At 41.7% G+C, this 24491-nt stretch overlaps 1 protein-coding gene across 1 annotated transcript in view; it reads left to right on the top strand.

Annotated features, from left to right (window-relative positions):
* The first annotated feature begins 1464 nt into the window (after positions 1–1464).
* Positions 1465–24491, top strand: part of ano8b (anoctamin 8b) — a 34417-nt gene continuing 11390 nt past the window's right edge. Inside the window, exons 1-9 of the mRNA XM_052073959.1 lie at positions 1465–1894; positions 15005–15115; positions 16289–16421; positions 20520–20658; positions 20948–21044; positions 21135–21251; positions 21334–21461; positions 22631–22792; positions 22886–23038. Coding sequence (XP_051929919.1) covers positions 1711–1894; positions 15005–15115; positions 16289–16421; positions 20520–20658; positions 20948–21044; positions 21135–21251; positions 21334–21461; positions 22631–22792; positions 22886–23038 — 1224 coding nt within the window. The 5' untranslated portion in view covers positions 1465–1710. The remainder of the gene's footprint in view (positions 1895–15004; positions 15116–16288; positions 16422–20519; positions 20659–20947; positions 21045–21134; positions 21252–21333; positions 21462–22630; positions 22793–22885; positions 23039–24491) is intronic.

Here is a 24491-nt window from a genome sequence, read left to right on the forward strand (position 1 = left end):
GGACAGCACTTACTCAACAGCTGTTGTTCAGCACTGTATAAACGTTGTTTTCTCCAACCAGTATTTTATCATAATGTTACACAAACATTGAACAGAACATTCCAAGCATCATCTGACCGCCATGTAATCATCAATACTGTTTGTTGAAGCCTAAGTTGACATAAGGTGTAAACGTGTTGTGCCTTATAGGTTATGTTAGGCTATTTGAAAGGTACAGGGCTTTTCAACTTCAACAAACAAACATGACAGCACACTCCCTCTTCTATATTTCAACTTCAACTTGTGTGTGTGTGTGTATTATAAAATGATTGTGTCTGTAAAATAAGATATTACTGCAAACAATCCTGCTCACCTCAAGGATGTTCTGTGCTGCCAGTTTTAACAATCCAATTTTTCTCTATGCATTTTTTCCCCTAAACTTTTTAAACAATTAGGTTTTTGAGGGGGGGGGGGGTTGAATTTTTTTGTCAGCACCCCCAATGTGTTTTAATGAGCGCCAATTACAGTGGTGGGAATTTACACTTGTCCATTAGTACCGGTCTGTCAGTCCATCACTGGTGGACTGCCGTTTTCATTGGTGGAATGATGACTGACAGTAAATTTGAAGCACTGATGGGGTAAGTTCCGACAGAAGCGATTTTTGGCATTCCCAGTACTACCACGAATCCGAAAAAACAGATGATCGGCATTTTGGGAATGAGAAGCAGGAGGATCAGCATTTTATATATACATAGATAGTTTTGTGTGTAAAGTTGTGCACACTGTTTATAAATGAATGCAATTGTATGATGTTACCCTTGTAAAAGATTTTCTTTTCATGTGTTTGATTCCGGTCAGTGGTCTTCCTTTGTGGAGTTTGCATGTTTTCTCCATGTACTCTGGTTTCATCCATTTGTTGTGCTGTAGAATAACAGTGTTTGAAATGAATGAATGTTAATAAAATGTTAAATTACTCTCTGATTATCTTTGTTGTCAGTGGCAGTTCTTTAAAACTGTCAATTTAAAAGAGATGGGAAAAAAATGGTTGCCTGTCAGCGTATACTTATCTCAACCGGTCTGTGAGACAAAAAAAGGTTGGGGACCACCGCTCCTGAGGATAAAGTGCTTCAAATAATGGATGGATGGAAGCACGTTAAAAATGCTGATGGTGGAGTTACAGACTGACGCAATGAGTCGGCCTGAAATAGTGACGACTGACGATGACGGACTTCCGGGACCATCCACTTTCGTATGACAGAAGTTCATTGACACGCCCACCAATTAAACTTTATACCTACTTTATACCCGTCTGTTGTCCTATTTATATTATATTCATCCACTTAATAGACAACTGCATTTGTGCTTGTTCTTTGATTTCTCATTGGAAAATCATGCCAATTTTCTGCACGACAAACGGCAAATGTTGTCCTCAAGGTATGTGTGGCCCAGCCCCCTGTTGCCCGCTCCCTTTCTCTCTTGTCCCCTCCCCCCTTCCTTTTGTCCCGCCCCTGTAGTCATCGCGGGGTTGCTCTCCATCTAACCGCACATCTTATTCCCCTGCTCCACCGCTGCACCATCACGTACAACCTTCACGTCACTTTCACACTCTTTGAACCGCTATCTCCACCGCCGCGCCGTTCCCATGCTCTGCCCTCACCCTGAGATGCGACAGCCCCGCTCGAGCGCCAGTACAACCCCCTCAGCAGGCGTCGCTCCTCGCGGATAGAGAGCATGCCCGACGGGGGTACGCAAGGCGCCGCAGCCTCCGTGGCGGCCGCCGCCGGCGGTGGCGGTGCCACGGCGTCTGGCGACGGATCCGAGAGCGGCCGCCACCGACAACGAACGCAGCAGGCAGATGTGGAGAGGCCGGAGACGGCCGCTAACCCGCCGCAAAGCTCCGGCTCTGGTGTACTGGGTGAGTGTGCCCGGCCTGGGCGATGGGAGTGTTCGGGCAGGTGCATTGTGGTATGGCTGGAAACGAGACGCGCGTCAGACACCTCGAGGCACCCTTCTTTTGTCTGCACCGTGCTGCCGAAAGATTTGCACCAGATTACAACAGACGTCTATATAAAAAAACAACAACAACCTGTTCTTGCCAGTAAATGCTGCGTGCTGCCAATAAATGTCTTCTACTCGTATGGAAAATGGCCATGTGTGCTTTTGACATAGTATGCTTTTGACCTTCTGCTGCATGTGTTTTCATGTGGCAGATCACGAAAGACTTAATGTACTTCTACTGGGCTTGGAAACCGCACATGGTTTTGGTAAAGGGTTTTATTTAAGAAGGGAGTTGGTTCTACGTGATCATTTGAGCTCTTCTTTCCCCCTGGTAACCAAATGTTTAACAACTTCATGATGTCATCCAGGGATTTCTTAACCATGCACCGACTGGCTGTGGCTGCTTGCCTACTTGACTGTTATTGTCTCTGTGCCAGTTATGCTACTGGTTAGCAGTGCAAATATACTTAGAGATGAGCACTTATTTACTTTCTGTTTTTTTGCAAGCTTTCTCACATTAAAAATAGATTCTGTCTTGCCGGGTCTCCTCAATGAAGTTTAAGAAAGCACCTCTCTATACTAGCCAACAACCAATAATAGCACATGATTTTCTGAGCAGACCAATATTGAACAGGATATAATTTCAGCTCTGGGGCCAGCTTTGTTTTGCTGTGTGCAGGTTGCAGCCTGCAAGTTCTGCTGCAGACTGATGCGGTGGGCTGTCAGGCACTGTGAGTGCCTGCTGGAGGTAACCTGAGAAGGCTGCTACTGACTGCAAGAGTAGACCGATGTCATCAGATCGAGGTGGTGGCACCCAGTAGTTTCCAGTTTAAAGTAGAGGAGCCAGCTTGTTTTGAGGGCCAGCTGTGGCCTTGTGGTGAAATAGCCTGAAACCAAAGGAACCCAGGCCTGAATCCCATGTATGGATGTAGTTTAAAATGCTGAGGTCAAATGTACATATACAAGGCAATTGTAATGGGAATTTGACATCTAATTGAACAAAAGCTATGAACGTAACCTCAGTGGTGGATCTTAGGGGAAGGTTAAGGACTAATTGAAGTGCGCTTCATTATGTTTTCTTTTTTCCTAGTCAAGTTACTCCTTGATTTGTCCACAGATCAAGTCCCTGAATGTCCATCTCCTAACTCTTTGGTTCGGCATAGCAATTAGCAAGTATTAGAAAGTACAGCTTGAAAGATTTGTTGATTCTCTACTGGTTTTCAAAATTTTGCAATTTTAGAGAAACAATCCAATACACAAAATATAGAGACCAGCCACCATATTAATAAGATTAATAAAAATGTAATGCATTTTATTGGCAGACGACTTTTTGGGCACTCATGGTCATTGATTCAAGAACAGTAAAAAAACATGCTGCCTTTACAAAGACAACTTTAAAGACCCGGGGCCTCTTCGAATCCTAATTTTTGCAGAGGAAATGTCCTTTTCTATCCTAGAAAATGATGACCCGGAAGTACTTGAAGGACCAGGAGGGTTTGAATTCTGCAAATGATTAGGACTTGTCAGCTTGAAGGCCCGGGGCGCCAGATCTAGCCCGCCACATCATTTTATGTGGCCCGTGAAAACAAATCATACATGTCAACTTCTATGATGCTGGCTAAAATTGTGACCAAAACTTAGAATTTTCATATGTAATAAATAAGCGAGATATTGTAGCATATTGTATTTTTTTGTTACCAAACCCCTAAATACAGTAACTCAAACAGTAGTTGAAAAAAAATCTTTTTTCTTGACTTCTTTATATGGTTTCAGCCATAACGGCCCTCCAAGGGAAATGGTAACTGTAATATGGCCCATGACAAAATTGAGTTTGACACGCCTGATTTAAGAAATGTGCCTGGATGCAACCTTTAAGCCCACTTTAACATAGGTTACTCCTGACCAACCTTTCCGAAACATTACCCACAATTCTTTACGGCAACATTTAAAGCAGCAGGACACTGATGGAGTTGACAGACTATGCAAAGATTTTTGAATTTCATGTTTAAGACTTTAAAAAAATTATCATTTGAAACAATATACAAGTAGATAGTCAATTGATGCCAAGAAAAAGACATTCAAAGCAAAAGGAAATGTTTGTTCCACCCAAACAAACAAATGAAAAAAACCCGCCTTTCCATTATTAAAGAATGGACATTTCCCAAACCAGTGAAAAACATTAACAGTGGTTCTTCACCAAAACAACAATTAATATCTTTATCTTTTTCATTTTATTATCAAGCCAAATTTTGTAGGTAGAGTCTGAAAGCAAGAGACTTACTGTACATCAGCGACACATGCGATGACGTCTGTTCGGAAAAGTGAAGTCGAATTCATTTGAAACAGTGCTATCCTTTTCCTATGTTGAAAAGGAGGCACCTTTTCATCTCTCCTTGACCTGATGACATCATCCAACAAAGGTGAAGGAAAGGCGGCATGAAGGTCAGGAGATTTGACTTTTCCAAAGAGGCGCCTGGTCAACTGTTATAGAGGACCACACTGCATCCAACCAGCTTCTTGATTATCTCATTAATTCCAGTACCCGAGTGGATAGAAACAGACACTGTATTATCAGCCACTTCAAATCTTGGCAAAACTCTCAGATATCTAACACATTTCTTAATGATGTAGGAGAGGCTATTTTTCATAGTTTCTTCTGGTTAAATTTGTTGATACAGCTCTTGTGTGGTATGGTGTCTCTAGAATTTGCAGGTGCACTTAATGTGTGTCTGGAGTGGTAGTCAAGATGGAATACAGGCTGTAATACAGGTCCAGGTACTGGACATCCATAAAACCATAGTGTCATTTAAAAACTCAACTGAGCTAATGTTGATGTGTTGGAGTTGGAGCATATATTGGGTTCTTCGGTGTTTACGTCAGAAGCATTTTCTACTGTATAAACAATCCAAAACATTTCTTGGTCTCGTGATAACTGTTCACCCTCACGTGGCCGTAAATTTTGTCCGGAATGGGCATTGAGCGTGATCACCACTGGTGGAGCTTCAGTGAGAATACCTTCATGATATTTCATCTCACCTGTGACATATGCCAGTGTCAGTCATCCAGGATTGCACCAAAGTCGGGTTATTCTTTTTTTTTAGGGGGGGGGGGGGGTGCCGCCTACAAGGATTTTTCTCACCCAAGGCTTGGATAATCTTATGCCTTTTGCCTCCTCTTCATTTTCCTAATCCCATCATAGTTGACTTGGATGATTTTGATCCTGCCTTCCCACCTTCAGCACACAAGTGACATGTTTCTTCCCTTCAAAGAGTAATTAAGTGGCCATCATGAGGAACAAGGAAGACAAAAATGTCAACAACAAATTGGGGCTTCCTCGGGGGGCCACTGTAGATAGAGAGAGTTTGTGTGGTGAAAATGAGGTCATGTCATTTGTGGACATCCAATTAGGCAGCCGAGATACAGTGAGCCGCGTACAATTAACAACGAGGTACAATCAGGTCACGTTTCAGATAAGAATTTGGATCTGTGGTAATTCTTCCACTGATGAACTTGTAGCTCATGCTGAGGATACAGAATTGGAGGTTTGAACTTCTGTGGGGATAATCGCTCAAAAGTTGTCACCATTAAGTTCTCATCATTTTTTGGTCATAATTTAATTGCAATTTGACACCACACCACAAAAATCAAAACAATATTTACTGTTTTAAAATATTCTTTGACAACTACCAGTGATTCTTTAATTAGTTATTTATGTTCTTCAGGACACTGCGACACTGCAGGCACAAGTACTGCGACTTATTAAGGTCATTGTCTCAGTGAGCAGCTAAGGCTTGCGAATGTTTTTGCACGGCCCAAAGGTTGCAAAGACATTCAGCATATAGTTTTAACGGTTGCAAATTGTTTTTCTTGTCGCCGTCAAATTTTCAACATGTTCAAAACTTATTCTGCACCGTTATAACTGTATATGAACATCATTGCAGCCTTTTCCAAACTTGAATGAACCCTGATGAAAAAAAACAACATTCGGCAACGCGCCGCAAATATCCCCCTCCACTTTTTTACTTGTATTTGGAAGGTCTTTACTTCACTTGTTCCAATTAACCTCCACCAGTGCCACCAACAGCAAGTGCATCTGTCCCGCTTGAACATCCGTCATGCCAGAAATGGAGCCGCTGCCTCCACTCTCCTCTTTTTCTTGTCATCCTCTTCTTCCTAGTCACAGCCAGATTGACCGTATGAAATATAAAAGACACAAAATGCTCTCCACTTACGGCCTTACAATTTTTCTGCAAATGAAATTCGGCTACCAAAAAAATAAAAATCTACACTTGCTGATTTACCGCCACCCTTTTCCCAATTTTACATTCACTTCAAGCAACAAAGTGCCCTCCACCACAATTTGAGCGGTTTGGTTTATCACTCTCACATTCCTCATATTCATACTTATCTCCACATCTCCCGTATGTCCGCCTCCCATTACAGTAGGCGGCTGCATGACCATGTTTTTGACAGCTGTAACATCTGAGAGAGGGCGGGAAATATGCTCTTACCCTATAGTCAAGTCAAGTCAAGTCAACAGTATTTTTATAGCACTTTCAAACAGCCATCGCTGCATACAAAGTGCTGTACATGGAGCAATTTAACATGCACAATAAACAGTAATATAGGACAAATATGCAATATTAACAGAACGAAGCAACACATTGCAATCAAACTCAATTAACACAGACACGCTTTCACGTTGCCTTTACGTTTTCAGTCTGTAGTGTCACCTGTAATGTCACATTTAAATTGCTCCATATCTTGTCCTTTAGCAATACCATAAATGCCCGCTGCCCAACTTTTATTTTTTTTACCTCAAGAATTTTTTTTCCGAATTGTTCATGTCAGGTTCCTTGTCACATGGATCACTGAAAGGGAAAGCGGTACCTTGAATTTTTTAGCCCAGCAGAAATCATACTGAGTCAATGGTTTATGCATCTTCACACAGCTCTCAAACCAAAGGTCTGATGTTATGTGAAAGGCAATGTCAATGCCAGCCGAGTACTATGCCCAAATGACTCCCAGTTTAGTGCATGTTTAGAAATATGCTCTGAGCCCGACCATTCGGAAAGTCAGTGTTGCTCAAATTTGTAGTCCGGTTATTCAGAGTGCACCAAAAACTGACTGCCGGTGCGTGCATTGGGAGCCCCAACTGGGGACACTGTGCCCCGGTGCTGGCTGTCCAAACACAGCCACTCTGTGAATTGCATGGGTGTCAGTGAATTTCTGAATGCGCCCCTAATGTCTCTTTGGATCTCTTATTGTCTCTCTCTTTTCTCTTCTGTGCTCCACAGAGAACAAGCTGCCCTGGTCTTTCCCTTTGAACTAAGGGAATATTTGCCCCAGGTGATTAAGCTAATTTGGAAACTACTGTAATGCCAGTGCGATAGATAACGCTTATGTTTATGAGACGCTGTAAACGTGTATAGTGGGAGTTTTTCTGTGCCTCGTAAACGTCGTTAGTGCTGCACTCAATTTAATAGAGTTTCTCTTTGTATTTTATATTTTAATTGGCATATGAAGGGTGGGAAATAAAAATTGTTTCCCCTATTGTTAAACAAATAGGAGGACAAGTCCTTGTCAAGTAAATGACCACTTCCATTTATCTGGGCTGGGACTGGCTTGTGAGAGCTCCAAAAATCTCCAGTTGGCCACATGCACGCAGAGCAGGGATGTGTTAACTTGGATCTGTTAAGGGCTTTGTTGATGTTCATGACCCTGAATGTCTGCTCACACACGTAGGTCGAGCCAAACAATGCCAGTGTCTTCTGTGCCGTCTTCCGGATGTTGGAAAACGTGGCTTTGTTAAGTGAAGCCTAAGTCATTCATTTTGACTTCTCCTTCAAGGCAGAGTCGGCCTGGAGATGGATCAGTTCCAATTCAGCTCCTGCGATGCTGTTTCGGGGTCTTGTGACAGGGGGCAGGACACGACCTGATGTGACTTGTCAATTTTGTCACGTTTGTAACCTGCGCTTTTGATCACTAGGTGCACTTCTAGGTTTACACTTCACCGAGGACCGTAGGGTGGATTGCGGGTATTGGGATTAGGCCACAGTATAGACACACAGGGCATGGCTGTTCGGTGACACTGCTGCCAAAAGCAGCAAGGTTTGTTCCATTCTTGCTGGGTTAATTTCTAAAAATCCACACTGTGATGATGGCACACCTTTGCCATAAACGGCAAAGCACTGTTCAGGAAGTTACAAGCCCCTCTTGAAAATGTAATGAAGCATATTTTGATCCACCGATGATTTACCTGCCCTAGATTCTCTATTTTTAATGGTTTAATCAGCACGAATCCTGGAACTTGGCTGTTATCCATCGAGCTCATAAAGTAGCTTTAATGTCCTGGTGTGGTTTCTACTTTTCTGTTTTCTTGCCATTAAGTTGATCAAATCGAAGCAGAAAATGATGTTTGTTGCGCAGCCTGCGGCTTAATATGCCGAAGCGCAGATGGCACACTGCTTTGTGGGAAGAGTATCTGCCATGTTGCGTTGAATCCATGTGAGATTTTTAGACTTCATTCAAGTGTAATCAGAGCAGCATCCAAAACCATCCTCCTCCTGTGTCATTGATATTGCGGATGAAACGGATGGTGTGTTTATCCTGTGACTTTTTTTTTCTATTTGCCAAGCCAGGAGAAATCCAAAGACTACGGTGAACAATGCCGTTTGTCATTTCACCGTAGCCACTTGACAGCTTCCAGAGGAGACTGAGAAAAAATGTGAAGTACAGTTCATAACAGGAGAAGGGGATACTAGACGATGGTGAACAAAGGACATAAAACCATGATACATGTATTGAGGTCTGTTAAAATCATCCATTTTCTGGACTGCTTATTATCCTCATTAAGGTTGCGGGTGAGCTGGAGCCCATCGCAGGTCACTCTTCCAAGGTCTATAGTGCCTCCAAGATGTCAATAATGCTCATAGAGTTATTGAGAGCTATTTTTTATTATATTAGATAAGATAAGAAAACCTTTATTTGTCCCAGCATGTCGACTTCACACTGCAGAGGTACCAAGTTCAATTCCAGCTCCGGTCTCCCTGTGTGGAGTTTGCATGTTCTCCCCAGGCCTGCGTGAGTTTTCTCCGGGTATTGCGGTTTCCTCCCACATTCCAAATACATCCATGGCAGGCTGATTGAACACTCAAAATTGTCCCGTGGTGTGAGTGTGAGCGTGAATGGTTGATCGTCTATGCGTGCCCTGCGATTGGCTGGGAACCAGTTCATGGTGTACCCCGCCAACTGCCCGAAGACGGCTGGGATTGGCTCCATCACCCCGCACGACCCTTGTGAGGATAAGCCGATCGGAAAATGAATGAATGAATGAATCATTTTTGATGTTTTGGTTGTTCAATGGAAATTGAGCATTGTTGTCTATGGAAAGGTCCATTTCTTTATACAGTCCATTGGATTTGATCACATCATTGAGTCCCTATTTAATGAATTGTCGAGTGCGTTTCAACTCTTAGTCTCTATCTCTCTTTTTCTTGTCATCGTTCTGTTACCGTACTCTAGCAAGCCACTTCATGTATAGTATTGCTGTAGTAGATTTTGCCTCTCTAAGTCACTTTCACACAGCTCGTTTTCAGACTGTTTGTTCTGTTTGTTGCATTTGTTAGCTATTTTATTGGAGCATGGTCACTGCAGAATCAGAATCAGTCAGCCTCTGGGCTTGATCGCTGACTGAAGTGTGTCTGGTGAGTGATTTATATGCAGCTCTGCAATGGGGTAAACAACACATTAACATGAACAATAGAGACCGCAGCAGGAGATGACAGATTTTTGCCCCGGTTTCTCCCCTGACGTGTTTCCAAAATGATTTCTCTGAGAAGTGATTTGGCTTTTCTAATCCGTTTTCCTTGTTCATGTAGATGCTCAAAGTTTGGAAACATTGGGCACCAGGTGCCACAATTCACAATGTCCTGTTTGATTTCCACATAACACCACAACTTTTAACCTTAAAGAAAATGTGGTCAAGGTACCAGGAACAGTTATGTCAAATGATGGGCTCTGCCCTCAAGTAATGAATGTTCGATATCCATTCAAATGATGACACATCTAGTGTATGTCATCATCACCCTCCGTTGTACACCAAGGCAGGTTTTCTGTTCAATACTGCATGTCATTGTCATTCATTTAGTTGCGGTAGGATTTAAATGCATGAAAATAATTTTTAGCGGTTGCCGTTTACAATTTCTCACCTGACAGCAACGGTACAGCTATGTTAAGAGCAGGTGTGCTTGCCTGAAGCATTTTTCTCACATTTCAATAAGGTTGAAGTGGTCAATGTCGAAAGAAATTGACATCAAAATAAACATCATATGTATTAAGTTACCATATTTGCGTGTGAAATTCACCTTGGTTGCTTGAAAGTCTTAGAATGGGATTATATTCACAAAGAAAATGAGCTTCTTTGTATGTATCTTAAGAGGGTTCATCTACAATTCTACATAATGACATGACCACGTCAGACTGAAACTGTCACATCAATTGCATAGTTTGGTTTGTAGTGACTAACACCATTGCTACAGTACCTCACAGCTATCCTTGCCACTTGTAAGCATGTTTCTTGTCTCTTTTTACTTGCAGTCAGTACTGTATATTCCTGATTTTTATTTCTTTTTCTTTTTTTTCTGAAGCACATCGAGTTAAATGAGTCAGGAGGAAAAACAGCATTGATCATCTTTAAGCTTCTTTTCTGAAGGCATGAGGATTCAAAGCTGCCTCGGTCGTCAATGTCTTCTTCTGCCTGCATACTGAGGTTGGATGGGAATGGCAGGAATGATGTACTAATGCACAGTAAATACTGGCTCCTCTGCTTATTGAGCTCCCCAGCTTCCCATCTCCAGTGGAACACATAATCACACAGATTGGTTAGGTCACAGCCTTCAAATTGTGCTGAAGTCACTGAATTGATTTGATTTTATTGCTACAATGACCAACATTGTTTCTGATGGTCTCACTTTAGCAGAGGCTTTGATTATATAATGATTAGAATTACAATCTCACCCCTGCTTGGTGCTGATAAAGATAATCCCGCTTCTAACTTCATACCACAATAATGTAACTCGGGCCTAAATAGGTGACTGAGACTTAGGAAACAAGTAACATTTCTTCATGGATTTACAACACTTAAAGGTGATACAGTCACATGAAGACCTTTTAAATTATAGCATGTTACATCATATCACTTCCATGAATGGTATCATTTTGCATTTCATGGGATTTCTCTCTTTTTTCCCCCAAATTATTTCAATATGTCTGTCTGTCTGTCTGTCATTTTCCGATCCGCTTTGTCCTCACGAGGGTCGCGGGGCGTGCTGCAGCCTATCCCAGCCGTCTTTGGGCACTAGGCGGGGAAACCCTGAATGGGTTGCCAGCCAATCACAGGGCACACAGAGACATACAATCATTTGCGCTCACAATCACACCTTGGGACAATTTAGAGTGTTCCATTAACCTGCCACGCATGGTTTTGCGATGTGGGATAAAACCCACGCAAGCACGGTGAGAACATGCAAACTCCACACAGCAAGGCCGGAGCAGAATTGAACCCTGCATCTCTGCACTGTGAGGCAAATGTGCTAACCAGTCGAGCACAGTGTCACTCTCATACAAAGAAATTCAGTTGAAAAACTAGTACAAAGGACAATTCACATGTAGAAAATGACCTCTGAATAATGTGTGGGTGAATTTGAGTATGTGCCCTGCAATTGGTTGGTGACCAATTTAGGGTGTGCCCTACCTCTGGCCTAAAGTTAGCTGGGATAAGCTCCAGTACAGCTGCGACCCCGAGAAGGATAAGCAGTACAAAGAAAGGATGGGTGGATGGTTATGAATGAATGTTAAGGGTTTTACTGCTCCTCTTTCTGTATTCTATTGAATTAAATGTGAGTCTAAGTCAAAGAGCCAAAGGAGGCAGCTTGAAATGAGAAGTAGGCTTAATTCCAGGCACATTAAAATACTCTATTGAGACCAGTTCGCTCACTTGACGGCTCTCGTCCTGAAATAGAGATTGCACAATGCCCTGCTTTATATACTGTACATTCAGATCTCCAAATGTCATGCCATGCTGTTTTCTTGCAGCTAATTCAACCGCAACGAAGCCATGAAACAAGTTGTGCCACCAATAACGCTACTGAAGGACTGACGCTTAACTTTTAAACTGTCTTCATTGGTATGACCCACAGCCCCGCTGCTATTCTGAAGAGCCTTATTTGCAAATAATTGTGTCCACCTAATTGAAAAGAACAGCAAGAAGAGCTCGTCAGGGCACCCTCCTATGGACACAAAGCAATGACTTCACTTCTGTTGGCAGCTGATTCCATTTATGTGCAGCATAACAGTTAAATGCTGATTCACCATATTTGCTTTACAGGTAAACTCTTTTACTTGAGCCTGTATGCAAGCTGAATGACGGTGCGGATAAAAATCTTCACCAAACACACAAAACATAACTTTGCAGCCTCAGCAGTTTGCGGAGAAAGGCCGTGACTCCCCAATTCCTTGTCACTTTGTTATGAAATACCCATATTTAGTTACGGTAATCTGGTTACCCATGTCAAATGAGTAACTGAGGTTGAACAACCAATGGTGAAAAACTAGAACGATTTGTAAATTGATGAGGGTATGTCTTCTCTCTTACGCGTCTTTTGGTGGTGATTGGCTCATGAATGACTTCATCATGATGCAGGCATTTGAACAAAAGTATTTACGTGACCACCTTGAAGTTGAAAATGACAGTAGAGTTTAGAGCAGGGGTCACCAACATGGTGCCCGTGGGCACCAGGTAGCCCATAAAGACCACCTGAAGTAGCCCGCCAGTGCCTGGACATTGTGATTTGCGAGTAGAAATTACGATTTAAAAATGCAAACACTGGCAGCCATGTGAGACATTTCTAAACACGATTAAAGTCTGATAATTGAAATCATCGAGAATTAAAAATAACAAATGCTCATATTATTGAAGGTATTTCGGACAAATATGTTATTTCAGACATGTATCAATTTGGTAGCCCTTCACACTATCATTTCACATGAAGTTGCTCTCACCCTCAAAAATGTTGGTGACCGGTTTAGAGGATTCTCAAGACAGCTATGAATTTGTCTGGATTAAAAAGGGTCATTCACCCATAAAAAAAATAAAAATAAAAATATTTGCCTTATATTTAACCTTCTTGTTTGTTTTACACATACAACGTGGCATAGTTGGAAGGTTTCAATAGAATAAAGGGAATTTATGCGAATTAACAAGAATTGCAGGTTGTTGTTTTTTTTAATGAAAGTACCAGTTTTTGTAAAAATAAATTTTCATGATCTCGATGCAAAGTGTCCAACTTCGAATATTTGAAGATTTCCCAGTTCACACCCACTGCCAACACTTCATCAAAATGTTTTGGATCATGGAAATTAATTGATGTAATGCTGTTCTCTAAAATGTAAGAAAATGTGAAGACCTATCAGGACTGGAATTCACAATCCTAGGGATCAAAACACAAAAGTACTTCAAATGCCTGGCCAGCAGAGTAGTCTAGTGGTGCAAATGGGTTATTCACGAAAAACTGTTGTTGAGCTCAAATGGTGCTGATAAATTGAAGCACGATGAAAGCATTGAAAGTGCTCTGATTGCTGTTACCGGACAGCGCGTTGCCCACAGCAATGAATACAGGACTCATTAGAATGACCGTCATGCCACCAAGTTGTCTGCGGCATTTGAGCCAACGCACACAGTGGCCGGCCACATTTTCGTATCTGTGAGTACTTCTCAGGATTAAAATGTGAAATACCACCAAGCTCTTTCTTCTGAACGCCTTGTCGCAGTGGAAGAGCTGTGTGGAACCAGATAGGGTTGTCAAAGTCTTTTGTTAGTACAGAAGTTATTATTTTCGTCGCGATACTCTTTTGCCTCCGTGTCCAATACAACTTCAAGGGGTTTTTTTTCAAATTCTCGTCATATCATCCATAGAGTACATTGACAGCTTCACATATCTTGGGAGTAACATCTCAAATACAGGTGGTGTGGAGAAAGACATCAACAGTAGACTTGGTAAAGCTGCGGGAGTGATCCAACGCCTCCGCAACATCTGGTCATCGAAAGCCATCACTACGACCACCAAGCTACACCTCTATATGTCAGTGGTTATCCCAACAGCGATTTACGCCTGTGAGACATGGATGAAGACCACCAACATAACCAACAAGTTAGATGTCTTCCATCGGCGTTGCCTGAGATCCATCCTGAGGATCTCATGGAGAGACCACGTCACCAACGAGGAGGTGATGAAGAAGGCAGGAGTGGCTGAACTGTCAGACATTGTCTCTGAAAGGAGAAGGAAAATGATCGGCCACGTACTCCGACTGCCAAGAGAGAGACCGGCAAGTGTGGCCATGGACTGGATGTCAGAGGGTGGAAAGAGGAAGAGAGGTAGGCCAAAGAAGACCTCAGTGAGATGGGTGTCAGCTGGCATGGAGCAAGAAGGGTCGGCAGTGACCGGACCAAATGGAGGAAACTCGTCGCCCAATGTTCCAAATAGGAACGGGCGGAACTAACTAACTAACTAACTAACTAACTAACTAACTAACTAACTAACTAACTAACTAACCAACCAACCAACCAACCAACCAACCAACCAACCAACCAACCAACCAACCAACTAACTAACTAACTAACTAACTAACTAACTAACTAACTAACTAACTAACTAACTCTTGTCATATCGGGTTTTGCCTTTTAATGTAAAACTGTGACGTTAAAGATGATGCCTCTTATTGTATTCATATAAAACAAGTCAAAGTACAGTACATAAACAGCAAGGCGTATGACGAGATAAGTTCTTTACTTCTTCCTACTCCCCTTTGAACATGTACAAGATGCTTAATGATGACCATTTGTTCGCTCTTCTTTGAAATCTTTAGACTTTCTTGTAAAAAAGATTTTCTGTTATCAATGAACAACCAAAAAAGTGACTTCCTCTCTGGGTTTGCCCCCCCCCCGTTTCTGCTTTTCTCGCCCACACAGAAAAGTTGTTTGGAAAGAGGCTGCTGCAGGCTGGCAGACACGTCATGTCTCATAAGTCTTGGATGAAGACGGTGCCCACGGAGAACTGTGATGTCCTCATGACATTTGCAGGTCGAACAATCAAACACACAAACGTGTATTTCCTACACATACAAATGAGTGCATTTGTATCATATTTCATACGTTCAGTTAACCATGCCCTCCTATGCCACATAACAACTGTGTTTTGAAATAGCCTGAAACAGCTATGAATTAATTCTTGACCAGATTTCAACCATCATGTAATTCACATAACACGTCTTACGGTCACAGTCAGCCTTTCGTGAGCCGACCACTGGCTAGCGTGGATATTCTTTTGAGCAGAATGCTTCTGAATGATTGTGTGAGCAGGCTCCTCCTTTATCCATGAAAGATATTCGTAAAATCAAATGTGACCTAATGAACCCGAATGTAGGGAGTTGAGCATTTGATGATGAAAATAATGGACAATTAGAGCACAGGTGTCAAACTCAAGGCCCGGGGGCCAGATCCGGACCACCACATCATGTTATGTGGCCAGGCAAAAGCAAATCATGTGTGTCAACTTCCATGATACTTGCTCAAATCTGGACCGAAATGTCAAATTTTCATGTGGAATAAATAACGTTGAGATTTTGCAATATATATATATTTTTTGCCCTGTTTATGCTCACTTAGACCATAATTGAACAAACAACAAACAACCAGTTAGCTGATTTCAAAACTAGTAATCCATCAATTTGATTTGTTGTGTACAAGTAATTTTACGATGTGATGATGAAACATTTATTCGGTTTCACTGTGTTAATGGCCCTCCGAGGGAACACGTAACTCCAAAGTGGTCCGTGACAAAAATGATTTTGACATCCTTGAATTAGAAGATGAAGGAGGTGACCAGAGGAGGACAAGAGAATCATCAAAATGCACTGCTCACGAGATTAAATCTGATACATCGTCAAATAGCACTTGAGAGGATTTATAAAAGATTTTAGAAATTTGGGAATTCTGAATGAAAGTTATTGGAACGTGCTCTGCCTTCATAACGTGTCTTGGCCCGAGACAGAGAGTCACAGAAAAGTGTTTAATGCCAGCCAAATCATAAATGCACTTAAGGAACCAGAGCAGAGTGGTTTGTTTTTACATCACTTAACCCCCAGCTGCTACTTCAGCACAGCGACACAGACAGACTGATGCAGTACTCAGCAGCACGAAGATGTGTGCAAGGGGCTCGTTGAAAATGCATCTTCTCTTTCATCTCTTTCACAGATAGTACAGATGACCACACGTTGCTATGGCTACTGAACCACATCCGGCTGGGAATTCCAGAGCTCATCATCCAAATCCGTCACCATAAGCAAACGCGCGTCTACGCATTCTTTGTCACCGCCACCTATGAAAAGTAAGAATGCAGAGACTTTTTTTGTTAAACCTATGTTGCTTTCCTCAAGTGGGAGTTCAAAACAATATGATTCCTCAGAGCCGATCCAAAGATCCATTCATTAATCAGCTTTCTAACCGCTTATCCTTTTTGGTATCATGAGTATTTCCTTGCTGCCTTTGGGCAAGATGTGAGAGTCTGGGCTAGTCGCCATATCCATCCATCCATCCATCCATCCATCCATCCACCCATCCATCCATCCATCCATCCATCTGATCGATGATAGAGAGAGAGACGTATTAGTCTTTGTGCATCATGTAAGACTTATTTAATAATTTGAGCTTTTATTAAGGAGAGTAATTATAAGATTAGTGTTTTCCAACCAGTGGAGCCAAGGCCTGTCATTTGCGTCAGACAAACTTCATGGAAAACAACAATAACAATAACTATGCATACTAAAATAATGACGTCGTCTCAGTTTAGTACTGACTCAGTGTGAAATTTCACACTTGAGGCTTTTATAGTTGAATGCCGGATTTTCCGACCATACGGTGCACCTTATTAAAAGGCGGAGTGTTAGTTACGGGTGCTGTTTCTGTATTTAACATATGCACAAGACACATTGTATTATTGGACGCAAGCATGATAAAACGTACGTTAGCTTAAAAAAATAAGCTCATATGCATGTATGCTAGCATATGTTTTTAAAAAGGCAGTGGGAGCAGTATTTAACAATGTACTCGTGTTATTTCTTGATCCATCCTCCTGCTCAAATCCATCAGAGTCCTCATCTTCTGTATCCGAAATGAACAGCTGTGGCATGCACAATCAAACACGCCAGGTTTTATGCCGGCTTTTGCGAAAGCTCGAACAACAGTGCAAGCAGACATGTTAGCCCAAGCATGGGTGCAAGCAAGAGGTTGACTGCGATCGGGCCATAGTACTCTCATCTCATCATCATTTCAGCTGCAATAGGCTCCAGCTGAAGCGTTTTTATTGATTGAGGTCTTTTTTTGTCTGAGAAAGATATTAAAACCAACCAGGAACTGGTTTTAACGTTAAATAAAGTTAAATATTATCAGGTTCTTTTTTGGTTGTTGTAATTTATAACCATCATTTATCATGATTGTTATATTTAGCTGCAGCTCTTGTAAGCATAGCCCCTACAAAGCAAATCATCACGAATGCTGTTGTGATGTCTCAGCACTCCGCAGCTCTCCTGGCGACTTGTGTAGCTGTGCGTTATTTAAAGTTTCACACCACCGGCAGCAAGGTAGAACTCAGTTCTCTCAAAAGTGGTCACTCAGTGAGCACAGAAATATTTTATTGTCATCGTGGACTTCAGTGCGCATTGGAAATAGAACCCAAAAGGTCTGGGTAGCATGCACTGTTCCGTGCAGTCGTCTCTGCCGACTCCTCTGTGAAAATGGAATAAGAAGTGATAAAAGGAAGGAAGTGGGGTACAAGTATTCTCGTGGGATGGCTGAGGTTAAGATGGAGATAATGGAAAAGGAAGGTAACGTAATGCAGTAAGAGGCTAGAGGGGTTACTTTCTGAAAGTGTACCGGCGGGCTTTAGATAAAATGCTCAAGGAGAATGATTCTTGTGTGATGCATCCTGCTCTCTCTCTCTCTCTCTCTCTCTCTCTCTCTCTCTCTCTCTCTCTCTCTGTCTCTCTCTCCATCTCCTCCTGTCTCTCTATCCTCCTGCCCAGTCTGTCTGTCTGTCTTTCTGTCCGTCCCTCCCTCCCTGCCACACGCACACACATTCACCAGAACATTATGAACACGTAAACCTGCTGCCATTGAGTTTGACCTACATTCCAAGAATGTAACCCAGAAATGATTTTGTCCTTTCAAATTCACCTTGAGCGTTTACCTTTGCTTGTGTAAAATTTTCATTACAGTGTTTATTATACACCGTGTCGATTTGTGTGTCTTCATGGAATCCATACATCCTTTTTCTACCTCATATCTTGTTCACGCTCAAGGTCACGGGTGGGTTGTTTTCTGAATCTTAATGGGAATCTGATGCTAGACTGGTTGCCAGTCAAACACAGGGCACATACAAAACAAAATTTCAACCCAAGTGCATGTTTTTTTTTCCATGTTGGCGGAATTGGAGAAAAAAAAGAGTCTAACAGTTGTCAATCAACTTGCAGCCATTTTTGAATGCACTAAACAGTCCAACACACAAATAGAAAATGAGAACACTCACAATGAGCTGCAGTAGGCCACAAAATACGGCCAAGTGGAGACGAACTGGCCAAGTTCAGCTCCTGATGACATTCACCAGACTGCACCCTTTAAATGCACACTTTTCTTGTTTGTAAACACATACAGTAACAATTAAAGTTTTTTTAATGTTTTTTTTTATGGGAATGAAATGGATTTATTTCATTTCATTTAACTGGGAAAACGTATTCTACTGTTCTGCTGATATAGCTGACTAAATTGAGTTTAGTCAACGTACCATTATTTTCATAAAAGGTTTAGGGTTCAGTGTCTTTTTTTTCCAAGTTCAGTCTCATTTCAACAAAAATATATTTATACAGCAAATGAGTAAAAAAATGAAAGTAAGAAGCCCACATTTTAGAGACCCCCAGTTAGGGTTTAGTTCACCGTGAATGATCCCTTTCCTGACAACCTGGACTGCGGTGGTGCTGCCCGCTAAGCTGTGACCCACACGCTTAAAGCTTTTTTTTTTTTTAAACTGTAATCCAGCATGGTGTTGAGCATGCTTCGCTGTATTGTTTCCCCAAGAGCCCGGAGGTGGATGATGGATGGATGTTGCAGGGCCACCAATGCTTTACTCCGATCGTGTGTTCAAGTGTATAAACATGAAGGTGACGATGAGAGGTGAAATGACAAGCACGCAGGGAACAGAGGCCGTGTGGCTGATTTTAGCCTTTGGGAAGGACTGAGGGAGAGAAGGCAAGGATGATAGGATAAAAGGGCAGGAAGGAGACACAAAAAGGATGAAGAGCCGGGAAGGATGGGGGTTGGGGTGGTTAGGTTGAAAAGAAATTGGATGAGGAGACCGCAAGATGAGGATGAAGCACAGGAGAGCTGGAATGACTTTTAAGGCAATACATCACTGTTCGTATGGACTGAGACCGCACAAGGAGTGTGACTGTACTGCACTCATTTATTCCATCCGCAAACAAAAATAACAAGAAAATAACAATTACTATTATTAAGGTGTACTACAAATGCCACTCATGTCTGTAAAAATCTGTATGTAAGTATGATAGACATCCTCCGACATACACACGTTTATACCCGAAGTTATTCAACAGCTCCTTGATTAAAAACAAATCTTGTATTTTCTTCACTGGATTACGAACATTTTATCTAGATCAGGTGTCACTAACCTATTCCATGATGAGACTTGCTTTGACGAAATGAAATCAGACAAAAGTTATTTTTTTCCGTAACATTTATTGTAGCTGTCAGATCTCCATTAATAATAATAATAATAATAATAATAATAATACACTAAGTTGAATCCTTTTGCGGTACTTGGTAGTAATTTGTGATTCAAACAAAAAAGGCAGGATGTTTGGGATTGTGATTATTCTGTTGGCCATCGTTACCTAAACTCTGCTGCTAGCCTTGGACTGGGAAAACATTTATTTTTCAATCGATTTCTTTGCTAGCAGCATTGACGTCGTGCTGAGCACGTCCACCACATGTTCTTGGGTGCATTTGTCCATAGGTGTGAATGTGAGTGTGGTAGGTTGTTTGTTTACATGTGAGCTGTGATAGGCTCACGACCAATTTAGGATGTACCCCACTGCTCAACAAGTCAGCAGGGATAGGCTGCCGTTGCCTGGTACCCTAAGAGAGCAATAGGAAATGGATAGATGGGTCTTTCATAGCTGAATAAACGGAAAGAAAATTAACACCTTGACTGGTGGTTGTTTGAGTTGTGGTATCTTCCTCTTGATCCGAATCAGTAGGTTTAGGTTTGGGAAAATGCTATATACACTATAAAAGATGTAGATGAAAACATTAAAAAAAACAATACAGGTATGAGCCATTGCTTCTCGTATTCATGACAGACTAAAGACATTTGCTAAAGAATTTAGTTTTAAGTACTCACTATGTTTTATGGCAGCTTATTGCGAGGTGCTGAAGACATGGGCCTGAGGAAAGCGGTGAAGCCTGAGTTCGGTGCAGGAACACGGAGCTTCTCTTGCGAAGAGGACTATATCTATGAGAACATTGAGAGCGAGCTGTGCTTCTTCACGTCACAGGTCAGTTGACACGTGCACAAACGTACATGCATACATATGCTTGTAATCCATGCATACAGGAGATCATTAATATATAATCTGAATAATTTGGGGCCTATTACAGACCCTTGAGGTACTCCAAACGTCAGCTTTAATAGCTTGGATTTTATATTATTGCACTGCACATATTGACATTGGTCATCCAAGTCACTTTGCATTCATTAAAAAAAAGGGGAAAAAAGGGTAGAATACAAAAATCCTTGCATTTTAACCCAGACATTACCTTTAACACATGACTTTGTTCTGTCAGGAGAGGCAGAGCATCATTAAATACTGGCTGGATAATCTTCGTGCCAAACATGGGGAGGTGCTTCATAATATCAACTTCCTGGAAGGTCAACCAATTAGTAAGATGCATGATTTCCATTGGTGTAAACAAACGTCCAGAAACAACAGAGTCAGATTGATTTATGACTGTGCCATATCATTCATCTTAGTCCCGGAGCTGAATGCAAGAGGTGTGATCCAGCAGATGTTTCCCCTCCACGAACAGCACGTCTTGAGTCACCTAATGAAGTCTTGGGTCCAGGCCGTTTGCGAGAAACAGCCCTTAGGTCAGTTTCAATGTAACAGACAATATTTGCTCAATATGAGGACTGAGATTTGTGTTATTTGCATGCTCTGCGTCGTTTTCAGATGATATCTGCGACTACTTTGGTGTGAAGATTGCCATGTATTTTGCCTGGCTGGGTTTTTACACCACTTCTATGTTGTATCCTGCTGTGATCGGATTTGTACTGTGGATGCTCACCGAGTCAGATCAGGTGAGGGATGTGGACTGGATGAATGGCCAATACATGATAAGTCAATGTCAATGTGATTGATTGGTTATTTGATTGATTGATTGATTGATTGATTGATTGATTGATTGATTGATTGATTGATTGATTGATTTGATTAGCCTCAGTCAAAAAAAATCAATCAATACAAAGTTTTAGAGGGAAACAAGGCAACCAAAAGTGCGTAGGGTGAAGCCGCATCTTATCAAGTCTGCCCACTTTTTTTTAACAAAGGACAAGATTTCAAGTATTTCAACAAAGAAACTCATCAACGTGGCAACACAAATTTCTTCACAGTGAAATTAAGTTATCAAAACAGAACAAAACACTCACCCCTCCCACCCAATCAAGACAACAAAAAAATGACAATTTTCATACAATTTCTTACTCTTGTTTCATATATTTAGTAAGTACTTTTAACATTCTTTTAAAACAGGGGTGCCCATTATGTAGATCCTCATCTACCGACAGATCTAAGACAGGTCTCAAGTAGATCCGAGGAGTCGAGGAGAAAAAAAACAAACAACCATTTATCTGTCTTTGTACATGTTAATAATATATATTTTTTGTGTTAACTGCACCCTTATCATCTTATCAGTCTCATTTTCACCCCAAAAAATATTTAAAAATAAAATAGAGCAGGTAAATCTTGAATTTACGGTGGCGCGTGATTATGTCACTGGAAGTTGTTAGCTCTCAGCAGTCTGCAATTGCAGCTTGTGATCAGAACTGTTGCGCTCTATCTTTTATCGTCATTATTCTCATTCAGAACTGTTGCGCTCTATCTTTTATTGTCATTATTCTCATTCAGAGTTTGCTCTGCAGAGTTTGCTCCTTGTCTTGTGTTTTTTTAGAACACCAGTTCCAATGTTAGAACACCAATCAGAAGTCTGCTTCTCTGTTTTCCTTATTATGTATTTCTCCAAACCTCAATACCACAGGTGAAATATGGAAGTAATGGGGAGCTATAAATTATAAATAACATTTTGTTGTTCAGGACATACATAGTTTTAGCAAAGAATAGCTATCGCGTCCGACATTTTCATTTTAACTGTCTATGCGTGGCTTTGCTTGGCATCAATAATCATTCCAAGAATGATGATCAACTATATGAGGTCAATAAAGGTCGACTGTGATTTACTTTATTGCATCAGACAAGCCGTGACATCTGCTGCGTGGTCTTTGCACTTTTCAACGTGGTGTGGGCCACTTTGTTTCTTGAACGGTGGAAGAGAAGAGGTGCTGAGCTGGCATATAAATGGGGGACCCTAGACACGCCTGCCGAATCCCTGGAGGAACCGCGTCCTCAGTTCCGGGTCTGAAATATTCAAATGTCTCCATACTTTTATCTTCTCTCCCCTTCTTTCCCCTCCTCAGTCCCTCTAATACTTTTCTTTATGCCCGGGCAGGGAGTCAAGCGCTGTAGTCCTGTCACGGGATGTGAGGAGTTCTACTATCCGCCTTGGCGGAGACGTGTGTTCAGGTGGCTGGTTAGCTTGCCCATCTGTCTTCTCTGTCTCTGTTTTGTCTTCCTGGTTATGCTCATCTGCTTTGAGCTACAGGTCAGTCCTCCACCTTTATATTCGTCGGAATAAATTAGTCTCCACCATATCGGTTTAGACTTGCGGGCAATTTACGCTCATTATACTGAGGATTCTATATACTAGAGCTCGGACTGGCACTCAAAATCCTCGTTCCTTAGTCGTGTTTACAAGAGGTGGGCACTTTAAAAAATGTTTGCCGGTCCATCATTCATCATTTGTCAGCCGCCTGGGCAACCGTCCGTCATCGGCAGTCCGTCATTTTTTTAAAGTCGAATCAAACTGTAATTGTCAGCCGGTCAAGTCCATCATCTTATTTTCACCGTGCTTCCGTCACCGCTTCTGTTAATCATTGTTTGTATCTATGGTGTATTAATGGTTCGCTAATGGAGCACTCATTCTCAAAAACGATGGCAAGATGGCATCTCTTTATAACAAATCTTCTTGCCCAGAAGAAAACAAACCATGCACCAACAGCTACCTAAAACTCTTCTTATTCCCTGGAAAACCTAAAAATAAGCCTTTTAGTGGAAAAAGAGGCTCCAGCAGAAACGTGCCAGATCAAAGAGGGACTGTGAATTACATGAGTCACAATGAACACAACACATGAACACCTTCCGTCAGTACTGACGGAATGTCCACTTCTGATGTTTATAGCAATGAACCTATTCCAGAAATGATTTGAAACTTCTGCTTCCTACGCCGGAAAGGTTTTTCTTTTTAATTTAAAATGGCGTACCTTAATTAGAATCCTGCACTGCATTGTGGCCAAGCGTGGAATCCTTGGCAATTACTGTGACTTTTGGTGCTCTAAATAGTTACAGTATTTTCCACATTAAAAGGCACTGGATTTCGAGGCCGCACCTTCAATGAATGGCCTATTCTGTAATTGTTTTTCACATATTGGACGCACCGCATTATATGACGCAATCTATAATGCATCCACTAGATGGAGCTAAGCTCAAGGAAATGCCAACAGAACACTACACTATACCCTGATTTATATAGCGATGATCAGATGTCAGTAAATCGTATTTAACAAAGCAGCAACACAGTTCACTTAACAAACAGCCTCTTTAACGTTGAACTCTCTTGCCGCTGCTCTATTTCCTTCTTCAACTGCGAAACCGATCGCCTTAAGTTTGAACTCTGCGTTGTAAGCATGTCTCTACAAGGAGCCATTTGGGGTTGAGATATTACTGTAATAACCATACACAAGGCGCATCGGATGTTAAGGCGCGCTGTGAGCTTTTAAGAATATGGAAGGCTTTTCGGTGCGCCTTTTAGTGCGGAAAATACGGTAATCCTTGTGACAGATCCCACATACTAAACGAGTGAGTTATCTGGGAGACAGTCTCTTTGTTTGTTGCCGTGAGAGGTGGCTGCAGACTAACCACAACGTCACACACGACGACTACTTCTTTTCTTTGGAATCCGTAGTTAGAGGCATAAGTTTTGAATCCGACAAGAACTC

This window comes from Hippocampus zosterae, chromosome 8, assembly GCF_025434085.1.
Source record: "Hippocampus zosterae strain Florida chromosome 8, ASM2543408v3, whole genome shotgun sequence".
Classification (NCBI taxonomy): Eukaryota; Metazoa; Chordata; class Actinopteri; order Syngnathiformes; family Syngnathidae; genus Hippocampus; species Hippocampus zosterae.